The sequence below is a fragment of the Apodemus sylvaticus genome, chromosome 17, assembly GCF_947179515.1.
Source record: "Apodemus sylvaticus chromosome 17, mApoSyl1.1, whole genome shotgun sequence".
Lineage (NCBI taxonomy): Eukaryota > Metazoa > Chordata > Mammalia > Rodentia > Muridae > Apodemus > Apodemus sylvaticus.
In genome coordinates, this window is record NC_067488.1 from 16,171,111 (window position 1) to 16,196,479 (window position 25,369).

General features: G+C 34.5%; 1 protein-coding gene across 3 annotated transcripts in view; it reads right to left on the reverse strand.

Moving 5' to 3' along the window:
* Positions 1-25,369, reverse strand: part of Csmd3 (CUB and Sushi multiple domains 3) — a 1,209,570-nt gene that overhangs the window by 421,350 nt on the left and 762,851 nt on the right. For all 3 annotated transcript variants that reach the window (XM_052161507.1, XM_052161506.1, XM_052161505.1), the window contains 3 exons: positions 14,702-14,840; positions 11,253-11,440; positions 3,029-3,217 (listed from right to left, as the gene is read on the reverse strand). In XM_052161507.1, the coding sequence (XP_052017467.1) occupies positions 3,029-3,217; positions 11,253-11,440; positions 14,702-14,840 (516 nt within the window). The remainder of the gene's footprint in view (positions 1-3,028; positions 3,218-11,252; positions 11,441-14,701; positions 14,841-25,369) is intronic.

The window sequence follows — 25,369 nt, forward strand, 5'->3', positions numbered from 1 at the left end:
TTTGTATGAAACTATATAGATTGCATGAAACATACAATTTATTAAAGATAAAGTAGCCTTTAAACTAATCATATAATTATAATTTAGTTTTTTGAAGATAAAGTGGACTTCTGTGAGCAAGAACCAAATGGGAACCTTCAGTACCTTCACATGATTGGCATTTTTTAACAAGGGTTTATTCTAGCCCATAACACATTTAAAATGGAAAAACATGTGGTATTTCCTCAAAAAGCTAGAAATAGATGCTCCACGTAATGCAGCTCTGCTACTCTTTGAAATACACCCAAGAGGTTCTATATCCTGCTACAGAGGTACTTTCTCATTCATGTTCATTGATGCTCTATTTGCAATAGCCAGAAAGTGGAAACAGCCTAAAAATTCATCAACAGAAGAATGGCAAATGAAAATGTTGTACACTATGCACTGTAGTATTTATTATTCAAATGGTAAGAATAATGAAATCATGAAAGTTTCAAAGAAATAGAGCTGGCAGCAATCATTATGAGTGTGGCAACTCAGACACACATAGACAAAATTTATTTATTTCTCTCCTATGTGGATATGAGTTTTTAGGATTTGGATATGTATGCACCATTTAGAATGGCCTTGGGGAAAGGCTTTGAAAGAAAGGAATATAAAAGAAATTTTTATAGGGCTAAAGGGAATAATGGAACAGGAAGTATTAAAAAGGATGGAGGACAGAAGGAGAGGGGAGGGGAGGGAATATATTGAAGAACAATTAACATTAAAGTTCATAAAATCTTCTGAAAATGTCATATGAAAAACTGCTGCTATAAGAGGTTCTTAAAATATAAACATGTGAATATAAAAAAAGAGCTTTAATAATTATCAGACAATGAGGCACAAAATTCTTCACTAGATACCACTTTCCAATAAAAAGCCAAATCTTAATTGGAGCTGCCAACAAGTAAAATCAAAAGGTCCACAAATATTACAGGATAGTACCATTGATCTTAGGTATCCTCTATAATTTGATGGCATAATACCATTGCTAAAGACTTTATGTATTTGGGTATAAGGAAAACTCAAGCTGGTGCTTACCTGGAAGTCTCAATCATATTGCTTATCTTTTACATTGCTGTAAGTTATTATGCACATTGCCATAGATGTTAAGAATTTTAAGAGCTATTATAAAGATTTACCCAGAGAAGTTATGCCCTCTAGTACTTTTGTGGTATTAATATTGAGGAATAAGCCTACCACTTTCTGATTGGATGTAAAGCTAGTTTGTAAGTTGAATGCTATATCTGACCTAGTAATCAGAGCTAATAACCTGTGCTTAGAAAAGTCATAATCCTTAGAATACATTGTACTACTCCTGCTCTGCTAAATCTATGTGGTATAAACTGACTCCTGTAATCACTCATTATACCCATAGATTAATATAGCTCTCTAACATCATCAATAGCACTTATTTTTCAGTAGTTTTTGATTTCTCCAAAACCTCTAACTTGTGACTGTACAGAAAATAATTGACTATGGAGTGCTCAGTCCTATGTGGGCCATCTACATAACAGTCTCTTCTCCCAAGGTATAGAGATAAGTACAGAAAAAGGATTGGAAAGGTAGTAAAAGCCAAAATTTGTAGATGATAAAAAGTTGTATTTTCTAGGCATAATAAGGAAGCTACAAATAAACTTACAGCAATTGGGTCATCATGCACAAGATATGTCCAAGCTCAAGTTGAAAAAAATACAAGTGATAAGAACTAGTCAGGTCAGGAGCTTCCTTTTTTTTTTTATTTTATTCGATATATTTTTTATTTACATTTCAAATGATTTCCCCTTTTCTGGTTCCCCACTCCCCGAAAGTCACATAAGCCCCCTTCCCTCCCTCTGTTCTCCCACCCATCCCTTCCCACTTCCCTGTTCTGGTTTTTTCTTATACTGCTACACTGGGTCTTTCCAGAACTAGGGGCCACTCCTCCATTCTTCTTGTACCTCATTTGATGTGTGGATTATGTTTTGGGTATTCCAGTTTTTTAGGTTAATATCCACTTATTAGTGAGTGCATACCATGATTGATATTTTGAGACTGGGTTACCTCACTTAGTATGATGCTCTCCAGCTCCATCCATTTGCCTAAGAATTTCATGAATTCCACTTAGATGAGGAGCTATTATTTTTGAAAAACTACCAAGAAAGGGAGGCTTGTGAAGTGAAAACTTAAGGGTTCTTTGGAAAGTCAGTTGTGTTGGATGATATTTTTGCTGGGGCAAACAGTGTCTCAGGCTGACATCAATGAATCTGCGACTGTGAAAGCAGCAAGAAGCCACCAGCATACCACCAGAAGTCTTTTGGTACATTTCTCTCCATGAGTCCCAACAAATGGAGCTCAACTATACAATTTAAGGTGGACCAATATATGTGTGTTGTTAGCGAAGAATCCTTCATCATTTCAAGTTCTTGCTTTAGCAGACCATCCTTTCATCTGTGACTGCTTCAGTAAAATATTCCTTCATGAGTCTCCCTGAAACTATAATCTGTGTCTGCATCAGTTAAATGTTCCTTCACATATTCACATTAGGAAAATACTGCTTTATGTGTTTGCCCCAACAAAACGTCACCAAACAGAACTTACTCTCCTAAGAACTCTTAAGATTCCACTTCAGGTGTGTTTTCTTTAAAGGTATGACCCCCTGGAAGGGCTAACATCCTTTAGTGGCTGGTCATGGATCTAATTGAGTACAAAGGAAAGTTGATGGTTTTTAAAGTTGGTAATATGAATTTGGGTGGGTATGGAATGGACTGGTGGACCTGGGAGGAGGTATGAATGTGATCAAAGTATAATGCATGAGATTCTCAAAAATTATTAAATATTATTTTAAAAAGCACAACTTTAATTATGGAATAATTATGACTTAAGATCAACATTCTTTCTGATCTCTTACGTATATTTGATACAAGCTGCTATAAGTAAGGATACACTTATCCTCACATTTACAAAGTACATATTGCTTTCTTCAGTTTACAAGTAGGCATATTTTATAAAATTGATGAGTTCTTACCATCACAGGTTGGGAGTGGATGACTCCACCAATGGTTTTTTTCACAAAGAAGGGGCTCTTCATGGCTTAGTCGATATCCTGGATCACAACTAAATGAAACAGTTGACCCAATGGAGAAATCATGGCCATATCGACGGCCATGGACAGGGATTCCAGGGTCCAGGCAAGAGTATGTGTTCACTGTAACACCTGAGAAACAAAGGCAGGGAAACTAAGAATGAGACTGATTGGTTCCAGATTTACTAAAATTATTCCAATTTCATCAAACAATTGCAGAAGATTAATTTTACAAATAAAGGAACATGCTTGAATAATTTAAGCATTCTCTTTACCATATCTTGATGTAAGGATAAAATTTATGTAATTTAATTTTTATTCAATTAAAAAATGTTGTCTATTAGAATATATATTATTATACATTTGTATATGTTACAAATGTAATAGTCATGGCATTACTTGCTTTTTGAAAGGTTTATATCACACTTAAATACAAAATAAAATTGTTTAGCATTTAAAAATGGAGAAATAGTAGAATTATAGAGTATATAAACATTATAAACATTCGTTTCTAAAAAAATAACAATTTAACCACCAGATATTTACTTGCAAATATTTTTGATAGTCTGTTATCTTTAATGAGAGGTTTCTAAAGGTAATCTTCTACATGATTCACAATCTCTGAGTAAAATCTTCCTTTAACAAAATATGTCTGCATTCTCATTGGATAAAACATCACAGAGCTTTTAAAATTTGCTCAACTTAAAAACTTCATTTATTCAAGTCAATTATTCAACAATAGCTTCTTATACTAGTTTTATGTAAACTTGATACAAGTTTAAATCACCTAAGAGGAAGGAATCTCAATTAGAAAATTCCTCCATAAGATCAGGTTTCAGGCAAGCCTATAGGGTAGTTTAGTCATTTATTGGGGAGAGACCAACCCATTGTGGGTGGTACAATCCTTGGGCAGGTCATCTTAGACTGGAAAAAAAAAAAAAACAGGCTAAGGAAACCCTGAGGACAAAGCCAATAATCAGCATCTCTCCAGAGTGTCTATACCACCTTCCTGCCTGGATTAGTTCCTTTCCTGACTTCTTCTGAAGATGAACAGTGATAATGAAGAAAAAACCAAGTAAACTATTTCCTCTCCACATGATTCTTGGTCAAGATGTTTATTCTCAGCTGTAGAAACCCTACGATATTTCTTTTTCATATATCTATGTACAGTTTTGGTTATATATTTTCATAGCACATGTCATTTTACTATTGTCAGGCTTTACTAGTAATAGCATCAAATTAAAGATTATTCTGCTAAAATATAACATGAGCAAATTCGATGCAAATATCTAACTATTCTGAAACTCAGTTATCTGTGGTAAGCTTTCTCACAAACTGGGTAAACTCCTCACTAGTTTTATACCTTCACTTCCAGAGAAACTCTTATTGGTTTCTATCATGAAGACAGTCTTAGTATTTAGGTATGTAGTTTTAATCCTCTCTGTAAGTCTTAATTTTTTTTCAAAAGCATCAAATCACAATAAATTTTCCTTTACCTATAACTCTAAAAGTCTAATTGTGGGTATGGGGAGCTTCAGATAATCCAACTAGCAAAGTCAATGGTTTCCTCTCTTTTTCCCTCCCCCTTTGCTGTGTGGATCCTTGATGCATGAAAAAGTGTACAGAAATATTTCATAACAACCCATTATCTTATTTCAGGTGTAGTTCAAACCAATAGAAATGCTACATAAACAAGAAATAGCTAGAAATTAGTAAGAACTAATAACAACTGTTCATTTATATTACAGTGTATTTACTGAATTATTTTTAAAAAGGATTTCTAAATATTGACAGGATAACTACTTTTCAGAAGTTTGTATTAGTGTTATATCCAATGATACAAACATTGTCTGACTTCTTTCTTATGATTTAGAAGTTTTTTAAATGAAATTTTAAAGTGGAGTTGATAATTATTATTACACATAATAAATTTTTTTGAGCATTTTAACTTCTAAATCCTAGCAGACTTTCCTTGTATGATAGTTTAACACTTGTCTGTGGTTATAATTTAAATGTGTTTCTTACTTAGGTAATCAAGAAATCTTCATAATGAATTAGTTTTTGAAGATTTTATGAGATAGTTCCCAGAACCTTTCCTGATTATACATACATATATACATACCATATATACACACATACATACATACATACATACATACATACATACATACATACATACATATATCTCTACAAATTTAGATTTAGGTAAAACACCATAATAAACAGAAGTGACCCCCCTTGGGAAAAATTACAGTGGTAGAATAAATGAATAGTATTCTGAAATATTATAGTATATTTTTATATTTTATCTGTTAAAATGTAAAGTTGATGCTATCTTATTACTATTTTTAAGTTTTATATATTTAGTTTTAAACTTTACTTGAACTGTTTTTCTTGTTTATTTTAATTTCTTATAATTAAAATATACTTATATCCTTTTCTCCTTTCTGTTTCTTCCCTTAAATCTCCTGCCCTGGCTTGCTCTCAAATAGCGTCTTTTTTTTTTTTTAGCTATTATTGCTACACACACATACACACATACACACATGTGCACACACAACTATAACTTACTCTCTGTTTCGTGTGGTTTGGGTACACAATTTCAGGGCTGACTACTTGGTATTTGCTAACCAACTAGGAGCTCATCTCTTAGAAGGACTATTTCTCTCACTCTCAGAATTCATTAGTTACCTGGAGTTTTTTATCTTTGTGTGAGACAGCAGAGACAGGTTATGATACAGAGAATAGAAAGTTGCTGAGACAGTGTCTGCTAGAAATGACAGAGAAGCATCATCTCTGATACCTCAGCAATATATCTGCCTATACAAGACCCAAAGAAGTACAGCACCGAGAGACATGTGACATAGAAGGGCAAAATACAAGAGTGTTTGCTATCTCTCTTCTTTTTTTAAAGGAATTATTTATTTTTATTCATATAAGTACACTGTAGGTATATTCAGACACACCAGAAAAGGGTATTGGATCCCAATACAGATGGTTGTGAACTACCATGTGGTTGCTGTGAATTGAACTCAGGTTTTCTGAAAGAGCATTCAGTGTTCTTAACCACTGAGCAATCCTTCTAGCCCATCTATCTGTTTTCATAGAGAAAAAAATGTGGGGCAAAAATAAAAGAGATTGGAAATCTGGAGTGTGAACAGCAGTATGTTCACAATAAATCCTTCCATAGATTTGAATCAGATGGGTAAATAATATTTTCTTTTACTAATTTGATTTTAAAAGTAGAAATTGATTAGCTACAAAATGCATATTTTTTTGTTTGTTTTTTCCTTTTAAGAAGACTGCTGCCTGAATTTACTTAAGAGTTATTTGGCAACAATTGAAGATTAGTTGTCTTTTTTTTTTTATAAGATATTTGCTTTATTTCAAATGGTATCCCCTTTCCATGTTACCCCTCCAAAATCATCTACCAATCCTCCTCCCCTGCTCACTCCTGCCCCAATTTCCTGACATACATTCCTCTATTCTGGGGAATCAAGCCTTCACAGGACCAATGGTGTCTCCTCTCATTGTTGTCTGAAATGGTCATCTCCTGCTAAATAAGTAGCTGGAGCCATGGGTCCTTCTATGTGTACTCTTTGGTTTGTGGTTTTATCCCTGAGAGCTCTGGGAGTATTGCTTAGTACATATTATTATTACTTCTGCCGGGCTGCAAATCTCTTCAGCTCCTTTGGGTCCTTTCTCTAGCGGCTCCACTGGAGACCCTATGATTAGTCTATTCGATGGCCATGAGCCATAGGTATTATCCACCTTCCAATGAGGATCAAAGTATCCACACATTAGTTTTCCTTCTTCTAGAGCTTCACGAGGTCTGTGAATTGTATCTTGGGTATTCTGAGATTTTGAGCTAATATCCCCTTATCAGCAACTGTATACTACGTGTGTTCTTTTGTTATTGGGTTACTTCACTCAGGATGATAGTTTCTAGCTGCATCCATTTCTAATGAATGTCATGAATCCATTGTTTTTACTAGTTGAGTAGTACTCCATTGTGTAAATGTACCACATTTTCTGTATCCATTCTTCTGCTGAGAGAAATCTGTGTTATTTCTAGCGCCTGGCTATTATAAGTAAGGTTGCTATGAACATAATGGAGCATGAGCCCTTATTACATGTTGGAGCGTATTGTGGGTATATGTAGAAGAGTGGTATAGCAGGGTCCTCAGGTAGTGCTATGTTAAATTTTCTGAGGAACTGTCAAACTAAATTTCAAAGTGGTTTTACAAGCTTGCAATCCCACCAGCAATGGAGGAATTCTCTTCTTTCTCCACATCTTCTCCAGCATTTTCTGTCCCCTGAGTTTTTGATCTTGGCCATTTTGAGTGGTGAGAGGTAGAATCTCAGGGTTTCCTTGATTTGAATTTCTCTGATGATTAAGGATGTTTTGTATTTTGCATTTTATTTGACGGTTGTGTCAATGTTTTCTATGGTATATCCTGCATTTGAGATTCTCTCTATCTCTTGTATTCTGATGTTGGTCCTTGCATCCATGGCTCCTGACTTCTTTCCTAGGTTTTCTAAGTCTAGAGTTGTTTCCCCTTTTGATTTCTTTATTGTTTCTACCTCCATATTTCGATTCTGGATGGTTTTGTTCAATTCCTTCACCTGTTGGGTTGTGGTTTCCCAACAGGTTGGGTTGTGCTTTCTAATTCTTTAACAGCTTCTGCCTTCTCATCTGTGTTCTCCTGTGTTTCTTTAAGGGAGTTATTTATTTTCTTCTTGAAGTCTTCTATCAGCATGATGAGCTGTGATTTTAAATCTAAATCTTGCTTTTCCGGTGTGTTCAGGTATCTGGGACTTGCTGTTGTGGGAGAACTGGGTCTAGATGGTGCCATGTTGCCTTGATTTCTGTTGGTAACTTTCCTACCTTTGCCTTTAGTCATCTGGTTATCTGTGGTGTTAGTTGGTCCTGCTGTCTCTGGCTGGTGCTTGTCCCTCCTCTGGGCCTGCAAGCCTGTCTCAGAAGCCCTGGGTTACCAGCTCTCCCCTGGAACAGAGTGCTGTGACTCATCCCAGCTCCTGGGTGCTGATGGTGGCCAGAAGGACCTTGTCTCAACTGCTCTGATGCTCCTGTGTTCCCTGTGCTCCTGGCTGTATCCACCTGCTTAACTGTCAGAGAGAAAATGGTGGCCTCACCTTCAAACCCAGGAGACAAATCACTCCCTGCTGCGCAGTACTCCCCTGGCAGGATTGATACACAGATGGCTGTGGTGCTGCCCAGCTCTTGGGTACAGGTGGAGCCAGAATGGACCCTGTCCCAGCTGCTTTGTCACTCCTGGGTTCCCTGAGCTCATGGCTGTACCTGCCTCATAAAATGCATTTTTAAAGTTCTGATGAACAGTCTTTTGATGTTGAACTCAAAGAATGGTTCATTTGGAAAGGGAATTTATTTTATATAATAAAATTTATCAATGAATTATCAACTTCATAACAAGTTTCTGTTTCTTGGTAACAAAGAAATCACGACAGTATAAATTATTTCACAAGCATAAACAAATGATAAGACTAATAATATAAATCTGGGAAGAAGAGAGATCTACCATTTTTATGTTACTGGCTGCAGGATTCTGCTTGTTCTGTAGCAGTGTAAGCCATTCTTTTTCCTCTACCTCTATGTTCTGTGCTATCACTACTTTGTCTTTGAGGAATTGGCCATCAATAGTAGAACCAGTCCTATTCCCTGGATGTATGAGGGAATAAATTTGCCAACAAAAGAAATGTATTGGACCTACATTTTTCATTGTTATGCTTCATTTAATTAGTTTTTGTATGAAAAAATCCTGCTATCATTAAATTTTATGAATTGAAGTCTTCACTCAGACCACATACAGACATGATTCCACTTAATCCTTAAAACTGTCCATGATTAGCACACACTGAATATCCTGTGTACTGTGAGACACAAGATAAAAAAAAATCCATTCATCTTTGGTAAGAATTAATATTGAAATAGACATTTAAGATTGCATCCCTGACTCAGTTTTAAAATTACAACTTTAACTACATATTCTAATTAAGATTCTTTAGCTCATTATTATTTCCAAGTCTCTGAGAAACCCATTTTCTACATTTAATACTATGTCCAGATACACTTCCATGTTATAAAATTTGAAATAAAAGAATATTAATGTAGCTAAACAATGTGATATACAATAAAATTTCCAAACTCAAAACTGATAATATAACAAGTATAATTTAAAAATTCAATGAGGGCATTGGGCATACTTACCAAACAAAGATATCTACAAAAAAATACAAATAATGCACTTCACTTGCACTAAGCTGATTTTGATGTACTTGTAGTGGCAATAGACTTGAGAAGAAGAAGAAATAATGTAAGTGTATACTTGAAATAGCAATACCTTGTAGCAAATTGTTTATTAAGTTAAGAACTTTATGTAAAAGTACATGAAAATTTGTAACATATATAATGTGGAGATTATGTACATGTAACCTTATGTTTACTTATGTATATGTATACACAGAAACATTTTATACACACATGGGAACCAATGTAGTACAATAACAAATATATGAATATGCAAATTATTTGTAAATCAAAGATATATTTCTACATATAATAGTCTTTAAAAAGCTAAAGCAGAATACAGATGTTGTGACATATATATTTAATCTCAGCACTAGGGTGACAGAAGAAGGTAGATTTCGGAACTTGAAACCAGCCTTGTCCACATAGCAAGCTCTAGGCCAGCCAGGACTACAAAGTGAGTTTTTGCCAAACAAACTCGCACACACACACACACATGCATGCATGGGGTCTGCACATGAAAACATAAATATACAAACCCATAAACACAGAAAGAGATATATGTACACACACATGTGTGCAGTGTGTATATGCAGAAAAATACACAAGCACATGCACACAGATAAAGAGTTGAAACCAATATTTCAAATTTTTTAAATTTTAATATTATTGTAATATGCTTATGTTAGGCAGAAGGGTGTGATTATGACACTGCAAATGCAGAGGTCAGAAGACAACTTCATGAAACCTTTGTCTACCTTCCACATTTATATGTGTTCTTAAATTCACCTTATCTTGCTAGACATGCCAAGCCTTTATGGGCTGATCTGTCTTGCCAGCCTTATTTGAAACATTTTTAAAGGAAGCAGTGAACTCTTAGTCATAATTATTCAGAACTGATTCTCACACTTTGAGTTACATCTTGTTTTAACAGATTCATTTTACTATTACATCAACTATAAATATGTATGTTTAAAACTTTAATCTTTTTATATTTTAATCTTTTATACAAAAAATGAACATTTGTTTGCAATGTTTGTAAAAGTAAAATATGTTATGGAAATACATTTTGTCAAGTAAGTGCTAAAAGCATGCTATTGTTACAAATGTATCAGAGTAAATTTGACTACAGCTTAACTTCCTTCTCTAAGTCACATAAAATGATAAAAACAGAAGAGTGGATACAAAAAATGTGGTATATCTACACAATGGAGTACTATTCAGCCATTAGAAACAATGAATTCATGAAATTCTTAGGCAAATGGATGGAGCTAGAGAACATCATACTAAGTGAGGTAACCCAGACTCAAAAGGTGAATCATGGTATGCACTCACTAATAAGTGGTTATTAACCTAGAAAACTGGAATACCCAAAACATAATCCACACATCAAATGAGATACAAGAAGAAAGCAGGAGTGGTCCCTGGTTCTGGAAAGACTCAGTGAAACAGTATTTGGCAAAACCAGAACGGGGAACTGGGAAGGGGTGGGAGGGAGGACAGGGGAAGAGAAGGGGGCTTACGGGACTTTCGGGGAGTGGGGGGGGGCTAGAAAAGGGGAAATCATTTGAAATGTAAATAAATTATATCAAATAAAAAAAAACATGAGTATACTGAACTTATTTGGTATTTCTGATTCATACTGTATTTCCTTTTATAGGAATATCAGGTAACTACTGCTTAAAAATCAATTGTACCAATTACTTGTACAAAGACACTAAAACATAAGCTGCTTTCTTATTTATAAAAGAAACCATTTTAAACTTTTCTTTTAAAAAATAAGTAAGTAAAAATATCACTTTTCTTAATAATATGAAGATAATATCAAATGGGTAGCAATCAAAATGGGAAAATAAAGTACCATTTGTTATTACGTACTTTCATAATGAATCTTGAATCCATTGTTGGAACGACTATTGTCTGTTGTAAACAGTAGGTATATAAAGTTACTGCTGCTGAACAGAAACTGTGGCACCTGTGTGCCATTGTAAGAACCAAGCAAGGGTGATAGAAGATTTGGTCCATCATGAACTTCCAGAACATCATAATTTAGTTCAGTCTGAAATCTAGGATGCAGAAGCAAAATTGGAAACATATTAGAATACATATGGGAGAATTTGACTTTATTAGTTAGATAATCTACTATTAAAGGTTATTTTTGAACCACATTTATTATTTCTTAGTTTACCTAGTGCCAATGATATCATTGAAAGAGCTATCTGTCCTAAATATCAGGATCTTATATCAGAGAATTACCAGTCATTATCTGCTGAGTGCTACTGGTCATCCTTAGTAAATAATGGAAACAAACAAACAAACAAAAAAACTGTATTCTTGAAGTAAGCACTTCTCAGCTCACGTTCACTTTCTCGCTTCAATTTTAAGGAAAATTATACTGTTTTATATTCATCATAACATTTCATACATTTCAAATATGGTCTCTGCCCCATATAAACTGGAACAAATTATATAGTGCTTTAAAGATCTCTAACTTTCATTTTCATCTTTAATATATGTGTTGACATGTGGGATTATGCACATCAATGAAATGCCTACAGAGAGTAGACAAGGACATCAGGTTCCCAGAAGCTGTGTTCCAGGTGGTTTTGATATACCGGGTGTCAATGCTCGAGACATAAACCCTAGGGCCCCTCTTAATCACGTAATCACAAAATCTATTTGAAACTGAAAGTATAAGGGTTAATATGAAAATTCAGAGCTTTTCAAAGACCATTAGAACTTTATATAAGTTTATTATAATGTGTAGACTGTGTCTTTTTAATTTGGTGTGGTGATGGTTTTACTTATTTATTCTTTGCAATACATGTAATTTAAACATTTCAATATACATTTTTCTCATGGGAAATAGAAAACAAATGTCAAAACTGCATATAAAGTCATTAATGCAAAAACTTCTATAAAAGGATATATGAGAGTATTCTCTGGGCTATAATAAGCATATTATTTCTATTATATTATAATATTCAATATCCAATATTATAACGAATACCACTGTTACCTATCCTAACTAAAAACATTATTATTTTAATGTACCACTAGAAAAAGAATGAGACCTTATTTTCAAAGAATTAAGTAGGTGTTAGGTACTTCCCAGTGCTTTCTCAACATCATCCCTAGAGAAAAACGAAACATCAACACAGTATAAGGTAAAATACATGGTAGGATGCAATTAAAGTCTTCACATCTGATTCCAAGTGATGATATAATTTCTCTAATCTAATGAATAAAAGCTCATTTGCTCAATAACTTGAAGAACTTGCTCATCCATCTGTTACCAAATTACTTCTATTCTTATAAAGGGCAGCCATTACAAGGTGATCATGCAAAAGGCACAGGTTTTCTGAAAAGGGGCATAGAATGTTTTAAATACTCAAGGGTTTTTAAGAAAGAAGAAAATGAAAGATGTTTTACATGTTTTTTTTCAAATAGTTCCCAGTGAGAAAGCTCTGCAGGTGAAGGCAATTGCCACATAGATGTACTACCCAAGATTGATCCCCAGGAGCGACATGGAGAATCAGAGCATCAATTTCCCAAGGTTATCCTCTGACATCCATATATGAACCCCCACTGCCTGCACAGAAAATGTTTAAGGTGATTTTTAAAAAGTCCTTTATACTTTCTTGTACATGAAGAAAGAAGAAACAGAGGGGTGGATTCCCAAAAGGAGCATTTCAGATATATGAATGGAGAATGTTAGAAAGAAAACTATTAACACAACTATGCTCTTTTTAGTCTGAAACTAAGGAGGAGCTCACTGACATGTTTCTTAAGGCAGTCACGCTTCGTTATGGCCTTAATTTTGGTAGTTTTCTTGAGTCAAACTTGAAAACTCAAGGACTACAAGTATGTCCAACCTGTTTCAACATGCAACACTGTCTTGATTTAAAATGCATACTCTAGACTATACATGGTAGTACTTAGACTGAGAGTCCAAAATGATGCTGGCTTACACAGTAAGTTTGAGTTTACTATTGAAAAACTAAATAAAATAATGGACTTAAATATGTACATAACTTTCATGTGCTAAATAATGCCCCTATGAACCACATGTTGAAATATTAACTCACAGCTCATGAGAATGTTATGAAGGATAATAATCTTTAAAGCAGAATTTAAGATGAAATGAGATCATGAGAGTAGATTTCAATCCAACATATCTTCATATGTGTGAAAAAGAGAGTAGGATTCAGAAACACATAAGCAAGGGAGAGGGAGACAGAGAGAGAGGGGAGAGACACACAGAGAGAGAGACAGAGAGAGAGAAAGAGACAGAGGGAGAATAGACAAAGAATAGACAAAGAAAGAGATAGAAATAGAAACAAAGACAGAAGAGGGAGACACAAAGAGAAAGGTAGAGAGAGACAGAGACAGAAAAAGAAAGGTGAGAGACAGGGACAGGGAGAAGGACAGGGAACAAATATATTATGTAAAAATTCATAGAAGACAAAACCAAAGAAACCAGAAAACCAAACATTTGGAGTCTTTGATCTCAGACTCCTGGTTAATGCAATTTTAGAAATATAGAGCTTTGCTGTTTAAACCACAACATCTTAAACTGACTATCCTACCCATCAAAAGTCAAGATTTAATTCTATGTGAAAGTAAAAGAGCACACTCACTCTAGTTAATCAATTCTGCCTTTTTTTTTTTAAATAAATGGCCAAGGTTAGTATATTAGAAAAGTCTTTTTAAAGTAAGTTTCTACAGGATTGATCAACAGTAAATATTTCATTTGTTTATTCAATATCTGCATAGTTAGATTATATATATTCCTAATGTGTGTGTGTGTGTGTGTGTGTGTGTGTGTGTGTGTGTGTGTGTAGCTAGGGTCATATAAAATTTCAATAAATGAGGTCACCATGGGAAAATGGTGAATGCATTTTGAGTATACTTGGGCAATTAGATGATAGCAACTATAAATTTATACATAGGGAGATGTATTGAATTTTTTTAGATGACCTTTGTTCTTGGAAATCTTGCAAAACTGAATTCACCATCCCTTAAAAAACATAGGACAACTAAACTCATTAAAGTAAAGGTCATATATTCATATCTCAGAATTGTAGATATGTATAGGTGAAATGGTCCTGCATTACTTAACAGTAAAGTTATAGCAATAAAAAAATAAAAAATTTACTTGAGAACAGACTGAAAGGTCACAAGGCACTAGAACTTCTTAAGCATTCAACAAACAGCAATTGACTATTCTAATAGGATTACTTATTGATGTGGTAAGGGAAATCGTGAATGCCAACTACAACATCAATTCATTTCTTTACAAGATAGAAAAAAATATTTGCAGAGACCTTTCAAATGTAATTTTGATGGAGTGTCCAGGTTCAGCTTCAATCACCCACTCACAATTCAAAGAGTCTTTGTAGTATCCTGGCCATCCTGGTGAAAGAATTACACCACTTGGAGCTGAAAAGTGGCCACCACATGGAGCTGAAAGATTAAACCAGAGAAGAGTAAGAATAGAGTTTTCAGAATAATACATATATATTATTATGTACATGTATATTATATGTATTCAGAATAATACGTGTAATATATATATATAATATTTTAATCACATTTATCTACCATCATATCCATCTATTATTCATCTACCATCTATCATCAATCTTATCAGTATATCATCTGTATATCATCTATTTATTATCACTTATAAATCTATTTATATCTATCCATCCAGCTAACCTTCCATCCATCCATCCATATCTATCTATCTATCTATCTATCTATCTATCTATCTATCTATCTATCTATCTATCTATTTTGTGAGACAAGTTCTTATTATTCAGCCTATGCTGTCACAGTATCACTATGGGACCCAGGTTAACCAACTCACCACAATCTATCTGCCTTTGCATCCTAAGTACTGAGATGACTGAACTATCATATGTAGTCCAACTGTGATTTAAATGAAGGTCTTAACATGACCATTAAGTGGTAATTAATATTATCTTGAATGTAAAGATCCATATAGTTAATTCTCTCCCCTTAAAGAGATCCTATACTTGTAAAATTATGACAGAGCTACACTTTATAGATCACTGCTAGCTAGTCATCCTCAAGTCACCGGATAATTTTCTCTATATACTTGTGTGTATTCACATTCTTCATCATTCACTTGAAATAATATGTAAATTGTCAGTTTTTGGTTCCCTCTTATTTGTTCCTTATGTTGTCAAATTGGGTATATTGTGAGCCTCTGCTATTCCAGAATCACTATGATAGTTTATGCAGTGATTTGCATGAAAATGGCCATTATAGGCTCATATATCAGAATTCCAAGTCCCTAGGTGATAGAACTATTTAGGAGGTTTAGCAGATGTGACTTTGTTATGTGACTTTTGAGATTTCAAAAGCCCTAACCATTTCCAGTGGCAATTTCTCTTTCTCTCTCTCTCTCTCTGCCTGTTTTTCTGAATCAGGTTGTGAGTCTGAGCTGCTGATCCAGCACAATGCCTACTGCTATGCTTCTTGCCATGCTAGTCAAGGATTCTAACTAATCATCTGAAATTGTAAGCCCAAATAAACTCTTTGTTTTATATAAGTTGTCTTGGTCATAATATTGTATGACAGCAATAGAAAAGTAAGTAAGAGTGTATGCATCATCATTAGCTCATTCTCTATTGCTATTCCTCCCCTGTCATTTGATCTTTTGTTTTGGTTCACCTGCTAATTTGTGCTTTATATTTTGGAGTTATCAGACCCTCATTTCCTAGAGATGTATGTTGATCTGTTTTACTTGTTTACATTAAATTAAACTTTTGCTTAATGCTATAATTATTATTATATTTTATTATCTACATTTCCTTAAACTCAAGAACTATTGAAATCACAGACAGCATTAGTGGGACCTTGTGCATAAACATCCCAGTGTATAAATGGATAAACAAACTTGCGAGGAGAATAGCTGATTAAAGTTCTATAACCTAAAAAGAAATCTCAAATCATTTCCTAAAGTTAGTGGTATATTATCTTAATTGAATTGGCCAATGATCCAAGCATGTATATAGTAGTTAGTATAAAGCAGAAAGCCTGATAAAAGTTCTTCATTTCTTTTTGTTTGTTTGTTTGTTTTACCTCTTATTCCCATATCCAAACCATCCAGAGACTTATCCTACATTTTCAGCTATGTCTCCAATCTTAGCTGAAATTACCATAATTTCATTCCAGAAATACCCAGGTATATCTCATATAAAACACCTCTCTAACTTCTGCACTCACAGAGACTATCATCTATGCCATATTGAGATGTACACTAAGAAAAAACATCCTCATAAAACACCCATTTGAGGAAGTTGTCATTAGTTTGCTGCTTGTTTTTGTTGTTAGGAGACATGGTATGTGGTGGTTAAGGTGGGCTTATAAGCTATAGTCATAGCCACCCTCACCCTGGAATTATAGGCATATATAATCCAATCTGGCTTGAGTGGAGTATTTTCTAAGTGAAATTATAAAATATGCTATTTGTATGAGAATGTTAATTAATCAACCAAATCCTGTTCTTTAACTGATTCCAATACCATTTCCTAAAAGCTTCCCAAGGCAATCATTGTCATGAGGATTACATACTCTTAAAGTTTGGATGGCATATAAATTAGTTTCCCTCAGTGTTGTTACATGTTTTCAATATGAACCTATGTCACAATAGTCACTTAAGTTAACATAATTTAAAATACAGCAGTATTTTATTTAGAGACGGTGTAGACCATGTGGAGCATATTTGGCAGAAACTTTTATTACTTCATCAATTCATGTCATTCTAGGAAAGCATTTGTGCATCTAGTCATTAAATGAAGTAATGAGTCGTATAATTACTTATTGCAGAAGGGCCAAAAATGCTTAAAAAGTAAAGTCTTGAGATGCACTTTGACCCATCCATCCATAGAATGACAGAAAGAGATGGGTGAGTTCTTTAAAAACAAAACAGGAATATCTCTTATAACCCCTGAAAACTCAATCTTGAGTCGAGGCATCACTCATTGTGGTTCTATGAAGCATATCACATAAACTGAAGTAGATTCTCTACATAATTATCATGCTAAAAGTCTGCAGAAGCCCTGAAACCTAAAAAGAGAGGGGTTAGCACAGATGAGTCAGTCAAAAAAAAAGTCTTCTGATCTAAGAGGCTGTCTAGTGAGTGCTAGGATAGAGAAGTTGAAGAACAGCAACAGCAAAGACCCCAGAGTATACCATACAGACAAAGGGAAGAAAGAAACACTCAAGAGAACAAGAAAACCTATTTAGCACAAAGCAGTCCAGAGTTGAAAGCAGCCAAGAAGGCAGCAGAAATGAAGTGTATTCTCACACCACCATCGGGCAATGATGACAATGCTAATAAGGTAGATAGAATGTATGAAAAGTTAAGGGCAGCATGAGTGATAATGTAAAAAGAAAAGCAATTGGTTGTTTAAACATTACAATTTGATATATCAAACTTATAAAAATACAATATTAGGTAGCAATTCTCTTAATTTTAATTTCCACTTAATGTCATTTGACCTACTCTCAACAATATCAATGAAAACACAAAATTTAAATACTTGTTATTTTCTCCAAAAGCTTGAAGTAAATAGTACTGTCGACACTCTAGAAATATAGATACATTTTTTACCTAAAGTAACTCTGTACATATCCTTACATTTATAGGTGATAAACTGTAGAAAATAATACCAAACACAGGCATTATCACTAACTGATAAAAAAACATCTGAAATACGTAGTAGGAAAGAAGTTACTCATTAATACAACTATTCCTTTCTTTATTCCATCATACTTTTTATGCAACACACAAATAACTTTTACAATTTTTCCTTTTTTGCCAAGTGGTATGCTAAGATGCCTCATGCATCAAAGAAAACGCATATCTCTAATACCAGTTTCACTGACTGTTGTGCAATGATGACAGAAACAAGCATAATGCTTTTCTCCCTCCATTTCTGGGTGGATCTATATAGCAAGGCAGTGTGGGGTTTGGGAACAGGCATAGGGAAAAAAGAAGAAAAGAAAGACACAATGAAAAGAAAAGCTGGAGAGATAGTTCAGTTGGTAGAAATGTACACGAGTAGTATGAAAACTTGGGTTCAATCTGTAACACTGCACAATCTGGATGTCATGATGTGATTCTGTAATCCCAGCACACAGAAGGTAGTATCTTGTCAATGAGAAAATTAAGGAAATCTTTAGCTACATAATAATTTAAGGCTTATCTGAGTAGAACAGATTTTGAGAGAGAGAGAGAGAGACAGAGACAGAGACAGAGAGGGAGAGACAGAGAGACAAAGAGTTATTATTTTGAATAATTATAGATATAAACATTATAAATAATTTATGTATTATCATTCAAGGATTTGAAAATAAGTATTCTGTCTATAGAATATTGTTATACATTCTTTTTTCATAAAGATGCAACATTTCTGTGTATTTTTGAAAGATCAGAAACAGACAAAATCCAAAATAATTAATTTTATGAAAAATATGTCTATGTTAGAGGATATGTAGAACTCATAGAAGATAGTTAATTTTATCTATTAAGGATGAATCAGAGTTCTTCAATAGAGATTAAGGATATTAGAAATGAAGTAACAGCATGTGTGAAGTTGTACAGGGTTGAGTAAGAATATTTTTAAATAATACCAAATACCTTTTGTAAGACCAAAAGAGATGGGAGATAAAGAAAGTAAGTGCATTAGAAATGTATCTAATAGATTAAATTACTGAAAGCAAAGCATAAATGATTGAAAAATTGTATGGGAAGGTTGAGGTTTTCATTTGAATAGATCACACATGTACAGTGTATTTGCAACTTCTGAGATCACAGAGTTAGTTTACAAAATATTAGAAAGGCTTAATAAGATTCTGACATAAGGCTGTTTCAGGGAAGGGAAGAATGAGGTAGTTAAGAATGTAAAGTCAATGTTTATTGATGACACAATGTAACATAAAAATGCAAAAGAACCAAAATTGGTCCTTAAACTTTGGCATATAAACAGGATGGATTCTGTCTTCATTTTTAAAGTAATGGGCTACTCAAAAAATACAGAAGTTACATGGAAAAAACTAATACCATTTAGTGCTAAACTTGAAGAGTGTGCTGGCTAGTTTTATGCAAGGACCTCTACATAAAACCAGACACACTGAAACTAATAGAAAAGAAACTGGGGAAGACCCATGAGGACATGGGCACAGGGGTAAAGTTCCTGAACAGAACAGCAATAGCTTATGCTCGAAGATCAAGAATTGATAAATGGGACCTCATAAAATTACAAAGTTTCTGTAAGGCAAAGGGCATTGTCAAAAGGACAAAACAGCAACCAACAAATTGGGAAAAGATCTTCACCAACCCTATATCTGACAGTGGGCTAATATCCAAAATATACAAAGAACTCAAGAAGTTAGACTCCAGAGAGCCAAATAACCCTATTAAAATGGGGTACAGAGCTAAACAAAGAATTTTCACCTGAAGAAATTCGAATGGCGGAGAAGCATCTTAAGAAATGTTCAACATCATTAATCATTAGGGAAATGCAAATCAAAACAACCCTGAGATTTCACCTCACACCAGTCAGAATGACTAAGATTAAAAACTCAGGAGACAGCAGGTGTTGGTGAGGATGCAGAGAAAGAGGAACACTCCTCCACTGCTGGGGGGATTGCAAGCTGGTACAACCACTCTGGAAATCAGTCTGGTGGTTATGTCAACTTGAAATAAGCTATAATCATCTGAGAGGAGGAAACCTCAACTGACTAAATGTCTTTTAAGTATGGGCTGCAGGAAAAACTGCAGAGCATTTTCTTAATTAGTGATTTACCTGAGAGTGCCTAGCTGTGAAGTGGAAATTTCTGGATTGTTTGAAGTTTCAGTTGTGTCCTTTGGTAAATTTCTGGAAACTGTCTTATGAGAGGATGTTTTTGCAGAAGCAGGCACATGGAAGGATGTTTTGCTAATACTAGACATATGAATTTTTCTGAAAGCAGTCTGGAAAAAGGGCATGTGATGTTTTGCTAGAGCAGATGCTTGAGAGAACACATGATATTTGGAAAAAATATAAATATAACCCAACATACAGTGGACAATACTGTATGGTATTAGTTTATCTTCCCACTTTTTGTTGGTCTCCATTGGGCTTTGCTGACGCTGGGCTTTGCTGACAATGCTGTGCAGTATTGGTTCACCTAGCCTACATTGCTGATCATTGTTTGCCATCACATCATAGACAGAAACATACCAAACAACTTTTTTTTTCCAGAGGCTTCTGACCACTCACATGGACTCAGTATGATTGGCAGAGCCTTGTGGTTTCTACTGGATAGAACTGCCGTTACTGATTTATTTATGGTGTTTGTGAGTCCTGCCATTGCTGATTCCTGAATGGTGATTGTGAGTGGGTCAAGATGCTGTGTGAACTGAACTGCTGATATACTGACAACACAATTGGATTTGTACAAACAAATATTTCTAAATAGGTCCACATTCTACTTTGCTCTTCTAACCTTTCCTTTTCACAACCTCTGGTAGGTGTTGCACTAAAAGAGATGTTACAACATTTAAGAGACTTTGTGAACCGTAGGCTTTGAAAACAATCTAGGCCTACAAAACCCAGTGTGGGTGATGCCACCATTAGGTTGGTAGTCCTAGGTTCTATAATGAATCAGGTTGAGCAAGTCATGGGGAGTAAGCCAGTAAGCAGCACTCCTACCTCCGGTTTCCTGCCCTGATTGATTTCCTCTCCTGACATTTTTCCTTGATGAACAATGATATGGAAATGTAAGCCAAATAAACTCCTCTCTAAATTCCTTTTGGTCATAATGTTTCATCATAGCAGTAGTAAGCCTAACTAGGACAGAGAATGTGTCAAATATTTAAAAGATAGAAAATGAAAAGTGAATTTTTTTCCATAGGAATTAGGATTATCCCAGGCTATGTTAAAGTTTTAATGTGGGTAGAAAGGAGAAAGAAGAAAGAAGAGATGAAAATTTAGAAAAGTACAGTGGTAGAATAAGTAGATGTTTCTACAATGGTTTTATAGAAGGTAAAATATTAGCCAATAGCCATTATATCAAAACATTTAGGATGAACTTTATTTTGGGGTTTTTATTTCTCCTTTTATTATATGTGGGGTAGACAAAGTTCAGTTTGGGTATGTTTTTAAAAAGGCTTCTTCCTTATTTAAGCAGCCCTGTGCCTGATTCTTTTGACATGGAACATTTACTTTAGAAACCATAAATTATTCTCTCACTTTCAGATATAGATCTTCCCTTAGTCAAGCAGCTTCTTACAATTTTTACAACCCAGAATTTTATGCCTCTCCTCTCAAATGTCACCAACTGTCCTTTGCCTAATCTCAGTGGGGAGGTTCATAAGGACCTCATTAAATTCCAGTTAGGACACAAATGCACTAACCACACAGTGTGTCTTGCTGTTTACCTTCCCCAGTGGTTTTATGCAAGTTTACACTCCTGCACAAACATCTTGCCTTTCTTTCAGAGCAGTTTATGTCAATCTCTCCTATCATGATAATACTGAATATCCTTATAAAATAAAATGATAGTATATTTACCTATTCAAAGTAATTTTCATTTTTTAAGCTTAAAGATGAGAGGAATAGTACAGAATCTATGACTTGATATGAATCTCAGGCAGGCACAAGTCATTGAAGACTTTAGAATCAAATTAAAATCTTTCAATTACAAGTTAGGAACTACTTTTTAATTTAATATATTAATTTTCCAAGAAAAAATTATGTAGACAATTCTTACTCTCTTTACTCTAGCTTTATGGAGCCAGAGATTGATGGAAATTTATGCTAGACTATTCAGTACAAAGATTTTTTAACATAACCCGAAGCTTCTAAACACCATGCTAACAACTTTACTATATTCATTTTTATTTACTTATTTACAAAAGAGGATTGTATCTTCTGTGTCTTATAATTTACAATCTGTTAAAACTTTTGAAAAAATTTAACCATCTGCCCCACATAGACAAATTTTAACGTTTTTAAATTATTAATATTGTTTTAATTTATGTGTATGTGTGTTTCTGTGAGTGAATACCATTTGTAAGTAGGAGCCTGCGGAGGCCAGAAGATAGTATCAGATTCCCTAGAGGGGCAATTACAGGCATTTGTTAGATGTCTGATATGGGTAATCTTTTTCTGGAAAGATCATCTTAAGTATTGAGTACCTCTCACTGCTGAGAGAATTTATACAAGGCTGGTAGATGATCGGGGTAAGATTTTGGATACACAATGGAAATAAGGCAATGATAAAAAGACAAGGGAAAAAACACCAACCAAACCAACCAACCAACCAAACATACAAACAAACCTCCTGAAGAAGAGGTTGCCAAAAAGTAGTTTAATGGTATGTAGAGGAGAGAGAGATCGGGAAGTAAAAAATTCTACTGTGAATGGAGAAAAGTAAATGACACTGTGATTTCTAGTTAATGTGAAGAAAAACTTCATGTAAGTTTTTAGGATATTTTTTTAGGAATTTAAGATACAAATATTATAAAATTGGTGGGTTCCTAGGAAGCTTGTTAAAGTATATATTTATAGACTACAAGTCTAGCACTATAAGGCAAACCACAATGCCCAATGTTAAAATGAAGGCCCATCCTGATCCTTCTGGTTATTTTGTTTAGCCCTCATAGACCTCTTTAAGAAATCATAAGTAGATATGAATAAAAAAGGTGGTGGGGGGGGTCTCTACCTCAGAGATATCCTGAATATAGACTCTGTCTCCAGTTCCTGCAAAGAAAAGGAATGTTGCATGTATAAATGAAAAAGATGCTCCTTAAGCTCATGTTTTTGAACCCTTGGTCCAAGTTCTTCTTGCTGTTTGGAAAGTTTTTTAGAACCTTTAGGAATGAAATTTTGCTGGAGGAAGAAGTCACTAGAGGCAAGCTTTGAGGTTTTACAGTCTGGCCCTACTTACTTTTCCCTTTCTGTGACTTCTAATTGCCAATCAGTCCTCTAGCTCCTAATACCATCTCTTCCCTGCCACAATGAAATTCCTTTCTGGATTATCAAGCCAGAATGAAGTTTACTCCTTTTAATGTGGTTTCATCAAAATATTTTATCACAAGGACAGAGAAGTCAATGATACAGGGGGAAACTTGGATGTATTAGTGAGATACAGCTTATTGCCTATATTATTTCCATTTTGCAGTAATACAAACAGCATTCATATAAGTAATAGGGTGACCTAGTTCATTCCTCCAATTACATTTTTCTAATAAATAAAATTTGTTATTAAAAACTGCATTCATGTATTGGTTCATTTATTTAATGTTACTAAAAAGTAACACACTCAAAATATCCAACATACTTAAAGACCCACATAAAACATAAAATTCTCTTCAATAAATGTCCTAAGGAAGTAAAAAGTTTCACAGCAAGAAGTAATGTCAGTCGACAAGTTATACTTGATTACTCACAAGGGAATGGGAGATATAAAGCCGAGTTTTAATCAGAGGCTTAGCAACAATTAATTTAGAAAGCAGGCCATCTAGCTTTCTGCCAGAGTAAAGACCTTTCTGTGGTTAAGTACCTGATAAACACAGGACATCATCACACATTGTGTGATGCCTTTCTTTAATTTGCTTTGTATTGTGATTCTTGTAAATGATCATTGATATATCTAGCCTATGAACACTAGATGGTGACTCAGTAAAATTAAGGCACATGCAAAATTTAGACTATTACTAAAAAGGTAAATCAATAGTCAACGATAATGGAAGTTTGAATGCTCCAGAAATTTGAGTATTGATTCACTTCTTCAACAGTCATTTTCCTTTTATTTCTTTTTCAAATTTAGCCTAGCAAAAAGTAGAAGTTAACTGTGTCAATGACTATTATTTGTTTCTTTATGGTAGACCTCCAGATGAAACTCAATATTATATAAAAGTAAAAAAAAAAAAGGAGTTCCTCCTTTAAGAAAAATGTATGCATGTGTGCACATTGTATTAGAATTACAAATCAGTTCTGATATATGCATAGAGCTGTTACTCTAATTGCTTCTTCAAAAGAACCCTCTCCACAGAGAATGTGATGTCTGTGCAGAAGGGCTCCCTTTCCTCTGTGGCTAATTGAGATTCAAGAGAAAACCCCTTATCTTCAATGAGGAAGTTCATCAGGCATGCAAGTCCCGCCCTGCCTCCAAACAGTTCTCCAGGGACTCCAGTTCCATCCTATTCATTCTAAAAATTTTCTCAGCTATCTCACTAGGGAGTGGGAGGAAACATAAACCAGAACAATTCAGGGAGATCTATTCTGAGGGCAAGGAAGTTTTTGCTTGAGTAAGCATTTTATGGAGCATTCTGAAATCATTAGAGCAGACACAAAGCATGGTTTCATTCCTTTTTTTTTTCTGACTTCTACATCAAATATGCACCGTCAAATTCCCTTCTTTCTAAAAACGAACACCTTGGGAATATACTCTAATGTTCACCATTTCATTTTCAAACCCTTACCTTAACCCATGGTAAGGTAAAACTCTCTGTGAAGTGGACTGAAATGGTAAGTGGGAAGGTCCCCACTTGCTGACTCTTTTTCCAAGTCTTGGAATAGAAAACTGGCAGCCTCTTTCACATTTATCCCTCACTGTTTTTTGTTGGGGAAAGAATTAAAGTTTGTATGAAGGAGGTCATGCTCCCATAATCTCCTTTTGGTGGTGGTAGTAGTGGTAGCAAGTATTGGGAATGTTTTCTATCACATGAGAGGAATCAATGCATATTTTGAAAGTCAGAGATTCAAGAAATAGGTCTTTTAGTACTCTATTCCCCAATAAACTCAACCATTTATGGATCTGCTCTAGGCTTTTGTGATAAACCTATGATCTCTTCTTATATTTCATTTATGATGAAGTTAATTCCTTTCTTCAGTTAAGGGACATCTGGGTTTTCTCTTTCCTGCTATTACAAATCAAGCTGCTATGAACACAGTTGAGCAAATGTTCTT